The sequence below is a fragment of the Cervus canadensis genome, chromosome 26, assembly GCF_019320065.1.
Source record: "Cervus canadensis isolate Bull #8, Minnesota chromosome 26, ASM1932006v1, whole genome shotgun sequence".
Lineage (NCBI taxonomy): Eukaryota > Metazoa > Chordata > Mammalia > Artiodactyla > Cervidae > Cervus > Cervus canadensis.
The window spans coordinates 17482120-17494297 of record NC_057411.1 but is presented as its reverse complement, the minus strand read 5'-3'; the positions used below and the strand labels follow the sequence as shown (position 1 = coordinate 17494297).

General features: G+C 37.8%; 1 protein-coding gene and 1 non-coding gene across 2 annotated transcripts in view; one reads left to right on the top strand and one right to left on the bottom strand.

The window, feature by feature from the left end:
• Positions 1-12178, top strand: part of TECRL (trans-2,3-enoyl-CoA reductase like) — a 140507-nt gene that overhangs the window by 35650 nt on the left and 92679 nt on the right. The window contains exon 2 of the mRNA XM_043448400.1: positions 6019-6070. Coding sequence (XP_043304335.1) covers positions 6019-6070 — 52 coding nt within the window. The remainder of the gene's footprint in view (positions 1-6018; positions 6071-12178) is intronic.
• On the bottom strand, positions 689-760 carry TRNAW-CCA. Its single transcript has one exon. It is a non-coding gene; the product is annotated as a tRNA-Trp (tRNA).

Sequence of the window (12178 nt, the reverse complement as noted above, 5' to 3'; positions counted from 1 at the left end):
TCTTGGAAGTCTATAAATTCAGGGGCAAAAATGTGTATATGCCAAGTTAGAAGATTGGCATTTACTGTAGCTGGGTTGAAAAATAAAGCATATAGTTTTTCCATAGTAATCTACTTGTGAGAGATTTTTTGTTTCAGGTCAAGGGGCTTCTGTTTTCATGCAAATTTTTGCTCATAGCTTTGTTTTACACTTCAACAAAAGTGACCTAACACTTTATTATATTCTATATGGTATGCTACACGTTGAAACACAAACTACAATGCACCAAGTAATTGTCTTCAAGGATTTCATAGAATGTTAGTACCACTAGCATGTATACACAAGATTCATTTCAGTTCATTTTAGTAGTTCACTCATATCTGACATTTTGTGAATCCATGGACTGCAACGCACCAGGTTTCTCTGTCCATCACCAATGCCCGGAGCTTACTCAAATTCGTATCCATTGAGTAGGTGATGCCATCCAACTATCTCATCCTCTGTCGTCCCCTTCCTGTCCTACCTTCAGTCTTCCCCGGAATCAAGGTCTTTTCAAATAAGTCAGATCTTCCTATTAGTGAAAGTGAAGTCACTCAGTCGTGTCTGATTCTTTGCGACCCCATGGACTGTAACCTACCAGGCTCCTCCATCCACGGATTCTCCAGGCAAGAATACTGGAGTGGGTTACCATTTCCTTCTCCAGGGGATCTTCCCAACCCAGGGATCGAACCTGAATCTCCTGCATTGGAGGCAGACGCTTTAACCTCTGAGCCACCAGGGAAGTACATTAGGTGGCCAAAACCTTGGAGTTTCAGCTTCAGGATCAGTCATTCAGGACTGATTTCCTTTAGGATGCACTGGTTGGATGTCCTTGCAGTCCAAGGGACTCTCAAGAGTCTTCTCCAACACCACAGTTCAAAAGCACCAAATTCTTCAATGCTCAGCTTTCTTTATAGTCTAACTCTCACATTCATACATGACTATTGGAAAAACCATAGCCTTGACTAGACATACCTTTGTTGGTAAAGTAATGCCTCTGCTTTTTAATATGCTGTCTAGGCTGGTCATAGCTTTCCTTCCAAGGAGTAAGCGTCTTTGAATTTCATGGCTGCAATCACCATCTACAGTGATTTTGGAGCCCCCCAAAATAAAGTCTGACACTGTTTCCACTGTTTCCCCATCTATTTGCCATGAAGTGATGGGACTGGATGCCAGGATCTTAGTTTTCTGAATGTTGAGCTTTAAGCCAACTTTTTCACTCTCCTCTTTCACTTTCATCAAGAGGATCTTTAGTTCTTCTTCACTTTCTGCCATAAGGGTGGTGTCATCTGCATATCTGAGGTTATTGATATTTCTCCTGGAAATCTTGATTCCAGCTTGTGCTTCTTCCAGCCCAGCGTTTCTCATGTTGTACTCTGCATATAAGTTGAATAAGCAGGGTGACAATATACAGCCTTGACGTACTCCTTTTCCTATTTGGAACCAGTCTGTTGGTCCATGTCCAGCTCTAACTGTTGCTTCCTGACCTGCATACAGGTTTCTCAAGAGGCAGGTCAGATGATCTGGTGTTCGCATCTCTTTCAGAATTTCCCACAGTTTGTTGTGATCCACAAAGTTAAAGGCTTTGGCATAGTCAATAAAGCAGAAATAGATGTTTTTCTGTAACTCTCTTGCTTCATCAATGATCCAGAGGATGTTGGCAATTTGATCTCTGGTTCCTCTGGTTCCTTCTCTAAAACCAGCTTGAACACCTGGAAGTTCGTGGTTCATGTATTGCTGAAGCCTGCCTTGGAGAATTTTGAGCATTACTTTACTAGCATGTGACGTGAGTGCAATTGTGCAGTAGTTTGAGCTTTCTTTGGCATTGCCTTTCTTTGGGATTGGAATGAAAACTGACCTTTCCCAGTCCTGTGACCACTGCTGAGTTTTCCAAATTTTCTGGCATATTAAGTGCAGCACTTTCACAGAATCATCCTTTAGGATTTGAAATAGCTCAACTGGAATTCCATCACCTCCACTAGCTTTGTTCGTAGTGATGCTTTCTAAGGCCCACTTTACTTTGCATTCCAGGATGTCTGACTCTAGGCAAGTGATCACACCATCGTGATTATCTGGGTCATGAGGATTTTTTTTTTTGTACAGGTTTTCTGTGTATTCTTGCCACCTCTTCTTAATATTGTCTGCTTCTTTTAGGTCCATACCATTTCTGTCCTTTATCGAACCCATCTTTGCATGAAATGTTCCCTTGGTGTCTCTAATTTTCTTGAAGAGATCTCTAGCCTTTCCCATTCTGTTGTTTTCCTATATTTCTTGCATTGAACGCTGAGGAAGGCATTCTTATCTCTCCTTGCTATTCTTTGGAACTCTGCATTCAAATGGAAATATCTTTCCTTCTCTTCTTTGTGTTTCACTTCTCTTCTTTTTGCAGCTATTTATAAGGCCTCCTCAGACAGCCATTATGCTTTCTTGCATTTCTTTTCCATGGGGATTGTCTTGATCCCTGTCTCCTGTACAATGTCACGAACTTCCATCCATAGTTCATCAGGCACTCTGTCTAACAGATCTAGTCCCTTAAATCTATTTCCCACCTCCACTGTGATAAGGGATTTGATTTAGGTCATACCTGAATGATCTAGTGGTTTTCACTACTTTCTTCAATTTAAGTCTGAATTTGGCAATAAGGAGTTCATGATCTGAGCCACAGTCAGCTGCCGGTCTTGTTTTTGCTGACTGTATAGAGCTTCTCCATCTTTGGCTGCAAAGAATATAATCAATCTGATTTCAGTGTCGACCATCTGGTGATATCCATGTGTAGAGTCTTCTCTTGTGTTGTTGGAAGAGGGTGTTTGCTATGACCAGTGCGTTCTCTTGGCAAAACTCTATTAGCCTTTGCCCTGCTTCATTCCGTACTCCAAGGCCAAATTTGCCTGTTACTCCTTTGACTTCCTACTTTTGCATTCCAGTCCCCTATAATGAAAAGGCCATCCTTTTTGGGTCTTAGTTCTAGAAGGTCTTGTAGGTCTTCATAGAACCGTTCAACCTCAGCTTCTTCAGCATTACTGGTTGGGGCATAGGCTTGGATTACCGTGATATTGAATGGTTTGCCTTGGAAACGAACAGAGATCATTCTATCATTTTTGAGATCGCATCCAAGTGCTGCATTTTGGACTCTTGTTGACAATGATGGCTACTCCACTTCTCCTAAGGGATTCCTGCCCACAGTAGTAGATATAATGGTCATCTGAGTTAAATTCACCCATTCCAGTCCATTTTAGATCGCTGATTCCTAGAATGTTGACATTCACTCTTGCCATCTCCTATTTGGACCACTTCCAATTTGCCTTGATTCATGGACCTAACATTCCAGGATCCTATGCAATATTGCTCTTTACAGCATCGGGCCTTGATTCTATCACCAATCACATCCACAACTGGGTATTGTTTTTGCTTTGGCTCCATCCTTTCATTCTTTCTGGAGTTATTTCTCCACTGATCTCCAGTAGCATATTGGGCACCTACAGACCTGGGGAGTTCCTCTTTCAGTATCCTATCATTTTGCCTTTTCATACTGTTCATGGGATTCTCAAGGCAAGAATACTGAAGTGGTTTGCCATTCCCTTCTCCAGTGGACCACATTTTGTCAGACCTCTCCACCATGACCCATCCGTCTTGGGTGGCCCCACACGGCATGGTTTAGTTTCATTGAGTTAGACAAGGCTGTGGTCCTGTGATCAGATTGGCTAGTTTCTGTGATTATGGTTGTAGTGTGTCTGCCCTCTGATGCCCTCTCGTAACACCTACCGTCTTACTTGGGTTTCCCTTACCTTGGATGTGGGGTATCTCTTCATGGCTGCTCCAGTAAAGTGCAGCCGCTGATCCTTACCTTGGACGAAGTCGCCCCTCCTGACCTTGAACATGAAGTAGCTCCCATCGGCCCTCCTGCCCCTGCGCAGCCGCTGCTCCTTGGATGTGGGGTTGCTCCTCTTGGCCGCCGCCCCTGACCCTGGATGTGGGATAGCTCGTGTCGGCCGCCACCCCTGACCTTGGACATGGGGTATTATGTGCCCTCAAATAGCTGGAGCTGAGCCTACAGTGAACCCTACCTGAGGAGTTGTTAATCATGAAAATTATTACTATATTATATATCATTATGTTTTTAAATAGATGGCTCTTGAAAAGACTGATGAACAAATATTTATTACTCTAGAGAATGGTACGTGGATATTAGGCATATTTGTCAGAGGCCACAACATATAATGGTGCTTTGTTATTTAATGTTATTTATGGTTATTAAATAACAACGAAATAATGGAGTGAATATTGTTAAAACAAACCATCACCTTTATAAAAATATAATTCAAAAATCAAAGTTTAATAATCAAAATTAAGACATGATATATTTAAGCATATAAATATATGTTATCCTCTCTAAAATTTTCAAATATTTTCCAACATTTAGAAAAGACAATGATATGAAGAACTTAAAATTTCACACTAACAGAATCATTTAGGTTTCTTTTGAATTTAAAGCATAACACAAATGGAAAAAATATCATTCTTCAGTGCTTGAAACTTTCTGGTTTATTAAACTATAAACATAGAAGAAATAAAAAATTCTGAATGATTTGTCACACTTGGTTACAGGAGGTAATGAAATATAGTAAAATAAATGTATTCTTTGTTATGCTTTTGATTTGTAATGCAATATTAAATACAATAATTTCAATAACAACTGCCTAGAATATTAATATTATTATGTATCATCCTTTTGGACACTTTTTAATTTTTTCATGTTATCCTCCCAAAATAGCCATGAGAAGATTTTAATGTAGCAAAAACTAAAATAAACCATGTACACAATATTCTATATTTGTTTAGAGAAAGGAAATATATTTGACTTGCATGAACATGAAAATGTCTTTGACACAGATCTTGAAGGATTGTTGAGTTTATCATAAACCAATGAGAAATCAGAAGCAGGGGAATTTCAGTTTGCAAGCTGGCTAGGGACTGAGTCAGAAAGTCAGAAAGTACTGTGATGGTTTGAGGTGTTTTGATAAAACTCTTATCCTAATGAATTTTCCTATTTAGATGAAGAAACATTTTCCCTTATTCTCTTTTCTAACATTTTTGTAGTTATTGTTTAGTTGCTAGGTCATGTCCAACTCTTTGTGACTGCAACACCCCAGACTTCCTTCTCCTTCACTATCTGAGTTTGCTCAAATTCTTGTCCACTGAGTTGGTAATGCTAACTAATTATCTCATCCTCTGCCACACTTTTCTCCTTTTTTGTTGTTGTTGCCATTTTCTACTTCAAATGCTTTTCCTGACCCAGGAATAGAGCCTGTGTCTCTTGCATCTCCTGCATTGGCAGGTGGATTCTTTATCACTGTGCCACCTGGAAGCCCTTTCCTAAGATTGGAAAGATTTAATTTCTGTAGATTAGGACCAAATAATAATATCCTTAAAGAATCAAAAAATATATCTAACAGATTTTTGGTGGTCCTATGGGGGGGGTGAAAATTTTAAAAACATAACTATGAGGCTTGTGATATTTTGTTTTTCTACATGATATTCTGAAGTAAATATCTCTTTTGTTTGTGTAAATAAATTTTATATCCCTGGATTCCTCTGATAAGTCTTTTACTTTATTTCTTTTGAATTAATTCATAGTTTTAATTGATAATCCCACCAATTTGGAAATCAGAAACTGAATATCACAGGCAGAGAAAATTAATAAAAATAAATTTTGAAATAAAAATTTGGATGACATCATCATTACATTATTGTTGTTATATGTAAATACAAAACTTTGGCAACTAATAAAAATAAATGGGAAAAAAAAAAACTTTGGCAAAAGCCTTAAAGAGGCAATGTTTCAAAATCATCAGATATATAGTGACTAGAGAGCTAAACAAAAAAGCTAGGCATTTTGTACTTATTTTATATTTTAAACATATTAAACAAATGTTTTCTTATTAAATGAATATGAAGCAAACAAATGAATACTTTTTCTTAATCACTCTCTCTATTTTTCAGGTGACACAAAAATCTACCATTCATGATGTTAAGCAGAAATTTCACAAAGCATGTAAGTTTTATATATAATTTTGAATTTGTATTACAGTCTTTTTCTCAAATTGGTTCAGATTTACCTATAAGTTCAATATTATGATGGAAAGAGTATGTGGAAATCATATTTTTACATGGAACTCAGAAATAATACTATGCTAAACACCCCTTCATCATGAACATTTTCATATCTACCTCTTTAACTCACACTTTAATGTTCAAAACCCAAAGTTTATTCGAACTTTTCCATTCTAACAAGACACATCCTCTATGTGAAAGTGATTAATCAATATAAGGTATTTCTTTATATTTAAGCAAACATAGAGCATTTTTTAACTTCATGTATTTATACTGATAAAATATCTATCACATAGGAATACTTAAAAATTGCATTTGAGTTGTTATTTAATTTTATTAATGGCTAGACTTTCCTCATTAATAGATATCCTATTATTATTTCTTCCCAACCCCGGGATCGAACCCAGGTCTCCCACATTGTAGACAGACGCTTTGCCGTCTGAGCCACCAGGGAAGTACTATTATTATTTATAATAATAATAGTGTGTGTGTGTGTGTGTGTGAAATCTGTTTAATTTTTAGTTTTATAACTTTTTGATTAGTTTACCTATAATTGTTAACATAGTGATGATGCCTATAACTCAGTTCAGTTCAGTCACTCAGTCGTGTCCAACTCTTTGCGACCCCATGAATCGCAGCATGCCAGGCCTCCCTGTCCATCACAAACTCCCGGAGTTACTCAAACTCATGCCCATTAAGTCAGTGATGCCATCCAGCCATCTCATCCTCTGTCGTCCCCTTCTCCTCCTGCCCCCAATTCCTCCCAGGATCAGGGTCTTTTCCAGTGAGTCAACTCTTTACATGAGGTGGCCAAAGTATTGGAGTTTCAGCTTCAGCATCAGTCCTTCCAATGAACACCCAGGACCTATCTCCTCCAGGATGGACTGGTTTGATCTTGCAGTCCAAGGGACTCTCAAGAGTCTTCTGCAACACCACAGTTCAAAAGCATCAATTTTTTGGTGCTCAGCTTTCTTCACAGTCCAACTCTCACATCCATACATGACCACTGGAAAAACCATAGCCTTGGCCAGATGGACCTTTGTTGGCAAAGTAATGTCTCGGCTTTTTAATATGCTATCTAGGTTGGTCATAACTTTCCTTCCAAGGAGTAAGCGTCTTTTAATTTCATGGCTGCAGTCACCATCTGCAGTGATTTTGGAGCCCTCCAAAATAAAGTCTGACACTGTTTTCACTGTCTCCCCATTTATTTCCCATGAGGTGATGGGACCAGATGCCATGATCTTAGTTTTCTGAATGTTGGGCTTTAAGCCTATAATTTACTAGTTAACAATTTTTAATAAACTTCATTTTTAGGGCATTTTTAGATTCACCATAGATTGTGCAGAAAGTACACAGAGCTCCAGTGTACCCCTGCCCCGCACATGGACAGCATGCACGCTCAGTCCCAGTCATGTCTGACTTTTTGGGATCCCATGTGCTCCTCTCTCCACGGGATTTTTCCAGGCAAGAATACTGGAGTGGGTTGCCATTCCTCCTCCAGGGGATCATCCTGACTCAGCGATCAAACCCTCGTCTCCTGCATTGCAAGTGGATTTTTTATGCTGGACAAACACAGAAGACCATGGGCAGCATTCTCCACCATAACATTCAGAAGGGTACATTTGTTATACCCCCTGAACCTACAATGACACATCATTATTGCCCGAAGTCCATAGTTCCAATCTTTACGTTAGAATTCATTTTTGGTGTTTCACATTCTATAGATTTTGCAAAGGAGCATTTTCAATACTTCTAGATTTATTTGAACAATGTTTCTTTTCAGAAAGCTACTTAAAGCTCATAATTTAATATATCAATTAAAAAAATACTTGAGTAAACTAGGAAAAATTATTTCATTATTTTCTTTCAGGAAAGATGCAGTATATTTACTGAATACTTTGTGTATATGACATTATGATAAGTATAATGAATAAATGAAGACAGAAAATTTCTCATTAACCCTCAAAAATTTTCTCATGAAGAAGATTCTATATATATAATACATATATATATGAATATATATCATATATTGCAAATAGTATATCAATTACATTATATTATAGTATATATATACTATAATATATATTATATATACTATATATGCTATATATATATATCTATATAAAGATATATCTTGTTGATATTTCTCCTAGCAATCTTGATTCCAGCTTGTGATTCATCTACCCTGGCATTTGCATGATGTACTCTGAATTTAAATTAAACAAACAGGGTGACAGTATACTTGTCACCTTGACATTCTCCATTCCCAGTTTGGAACCAGTCACTTATTCCATGTTCAGTTTTAACTGTTGCTTCTTGACAAGCATACAGGTTTCTCAGGAAACAGGTAAGGTGGTCTGGTATTCCCATCTCTTTAAGAACTTTCCACAGTTTGTTGTTATCCACATAGTCAAAGGCTTTAGTGTAATCAGTGAAGAAGAAGTAGGTGTTTTACTGGAAACATTAGAAAATTTCTCTATGATCCAACAAATGTTGGCAATTTGATCTCAGGTTTCTCTGCTCTTTCTAAATTTGGATTATACATCTGGAAGTTCTCTGTTCACATACTGTTGAAACCTCACTTGAAGGATTTTGAGCATAACCTCAGTATCAAGTGAAATAAACACAACTGTACTGTAGTTTGAACATTCTTTGACACTATGCTTCTTTGGGATGGGAATGAAAACTGACCTTTTACAGTACTGTGGCCACTGCTGAGTTTTTTAAATTTGCTGACATATTGAGTGCAACACTTTAACAAGAACTTCTTTTAGTATTTTAAATAGCTCAGATGTAATTCTATCACCAAAACTGGATTTGTAAGTAATCAGTTCAGTTCAGTCACTCAGTCATGTCAAACTCTTTGTGACCCCATGAACTGCAGCACCCCAGGCCACCCTGTCCAACAACAACTCCTGGAATTTACTCAAACTCATGTTCATTGAGTCAGTGATTGCCATCCAACTCATCCTGGGTCGTCCGCTTCTCCTCCTGACTTCAATATTTCCCAGCATCAGGGTCTTTTCCAATGAGTTGGTTCTTCTCAGCAGGTGGCCAAAATATTGGAGTTTCAGGTTCAGCATCAGTCCTTCCAATGAATATCCAGGACCAATCTCCTTGAGGATGGACTGGTTGGATCTCCTTGCAGTCCAAGGGACTCTCAAGAGTCTTCTCCAACACCACAGTTCAAAAGCATAAATTATTCAGTGCTCAGATTTCTTTATAGTCCAATTCTCACATCCATACACGGCTACTGGAAAAACCATAGCTTTGACTAGATGGACCTTTGTTGGCAAAGTAATATCTCTGCTTTTTTTTAATATGCTGTCTAGGCTGGTCATAACTTTCCTTCCAAGGAGTAAGCATCTTTTAATTTCATGGCTGCAATCACCATCTCCAGTGATTTTGGAGCCCCAAAAATCTCTCACTATTCCACTGTTTCCCCATCTATCTGCCATGAAGTGATGGGACCAGATGCCATGATCTTAGTTTTCTGAATGTTGAATTTTAAGCCAACTTTTTCACTCTCCTCTTTCATTTTCATCTAGAGTGTCTTTAGTTCTTCACATTCCAGAATGTCTGGCTCTAGGTGAATGACCACACCATCAGGGTTATCCAGATCAAGAGGTTTTTTGTATAGTACTTCTGTGTATTCTTGCCACCTCTTCTTAATCCCTTTTGCTTATGCTAGTTCCTTACTGTTTCTGTCTTTATCATGCCCATCCCTGCATGCAGTGTTCACTGGGTAACTACAATTTTATTTAAAAGACCTCCAGTCTTTCCCATTCTATCATTTTCCTCAACTTCTTTGCTCTGCTCATTCAAGAAGGTCTTCTTACTTCTCCTTGCTATTCTCTGGAATGCGGCATTCTGTTGTGTATATCTTTCCCTTTCTCCCTTGCTTTTTGCTTTTATTTCTTTAGCTATTTGCAAAATTTCCTCAGACAGCCTCTTTGACTTCTTGCATTTATTTTTCTTTGGGATGATTTTGGTTTCAGTCTTGTGTACAGTGTAATGGATATCCATCCATAGTTCTTCAGGTATTCTGCCTATCAGATATAATCTCTTGGATCTATTTGTCACCTCCATTGTGTATCATAAATAATTTGATTTAGGTCATACGTGAATGGCCTAGAGGTTTTCCTTGCTTTCTTCAATTTAAGACTGAATGTTGCAATAAGAAGCTCATGATCTGAGCCACAGTCAGCTCCAAGTCTTGTTTTTGCTCACTGTATAGAACTTCTTCATCTTCAGCTGCAAAGAATATAAACAATCTAACAATCTGATTTTTGTACTGACTATCTGGTGATGTCCATATGTAGAGATGTCTACTGTGTTGTTGGAAAAGTGTGCTTTCTATGACCAGTGTGTTCTCTTGACAGAACTCATAGTCTTCGTACTGCTTCATTTTGTACTCCATGGCCAAACCTACCTGCTACTCTAGAAATCTCTCGACTTCCTACCTTCGTATTTCAACCCTATATGATGAAAAGGACTTTTTTTTTTTTTTTTTTTGGTGTTAGTCTAGGAGGTTTTGTAGGTCTTCATAGAACTGATCAACTTCAGCTTCTTCAGCATCAGTGGTTGGGGCATAGACTTAGACTACTGTGATGTTGAATGACTTGCCTTGAAAACAAATGGAGGTCATTTTTTTGTTTTTGAGATTTTACCCAAGTACTGCATTCTGGGCTCTTTTTTTCACTGTGAGGACTACTCCATTTCTTCTAAGGGATTCTTGTCCACAGTAGTAGATATAAAGGTCATCTGAATTAGATTCGCCTATCCTTATTCATTTTAGTTCACTGATTCCTAAGATGTCGATGTTTGCTCTTGCCATCTCCCATTTCATCCAAATTTACTTTGTTTCATGGACCTAACATTCCAGATTCCTATGCAATATTGTTATTTACAGCATTGGACTTTACTTTAACCACCAGGCACATCCACAACTATCATTTGCTTTGGCGCAGCCTCTTCATTCTTTCTGGATCTATTAGTAATTACCCTCTGCTCTTCCCCAGTAACATACTGGACACCTTCTGACCTAGTGGGCTCATCTTCTGGTTTCATATGTTTTTGCCTTCCCATACTGTTTATGGGGTTCTCACGGCAAGAATCTTGGAGTGGTTTGCCATACCTCCTCCAGTGAACCACGTTTTGTCAGAACTCTCCACTTTGACCCCTCCATCTTGGTAGCCCTACATGGCATGTTTCATAGCTTCAGAGTTACACAAGCCCCTTCGCCATAACAAGGCTGTGATCCATGAAGGGGAAAACAGGTTTAACCAGTTTAAAATTCTAGAAGAAGGTGAGTTCTGATATTTTACCATAAAGACATGTCAGATTTGGACATGTTAAAAAGAAACAAAATAAATTATATAGTGGAGAGGAAAAGAATAAAGCAAGAGAAGTGCAGAGATCTATAATGGATTAATTCTCTTTTAGGTTAGTAATTAAAAATTCTCTTCATATTTATGCCAATATTTTATAAATTATTGACCCTCCAAATTTATATCTTACATAGTGTATGTGAAAGATGTTGTCCTGGTTGTCTCCATAAGTATCTCCAGTTTATTTAGATTCTAAATGCAGTTGTTTTATTAAGCTAGCAATTGAATTGCCATCCTTGGAAAGACTTAGTAATTTTATCTAGTAAAGTGGTTTCAGAAAGTTTGAATTGCAGTAATAAGTGTGAAGACACTTCAGAAATACTTTTCTTACTATAAAGTAGAAAGATATGACAAAATTATTTCATTTAATAATGATAGTATAAATTTATTGCTTCTATTATTGTCTGAAAACAAGGAAATTAATCATAAACTAATGTATATTTAGAAAGAATATGCAGTCACCTTGATGTGTGATACTGTGACTATTTTTATGTTAGTCTGTATCTACATATAGACATAATTATATGTCAACAAAATTTTAGATCCAGTTCTAAATTTATGTATGGGCTTCTTTCATGACTCAGTTGGTAAAGGTTCTATCTGCAATTCAGGAGACCCTAGTTCAATCCCTGGGTGGGGAAGATCCCATGGAAAAGGAA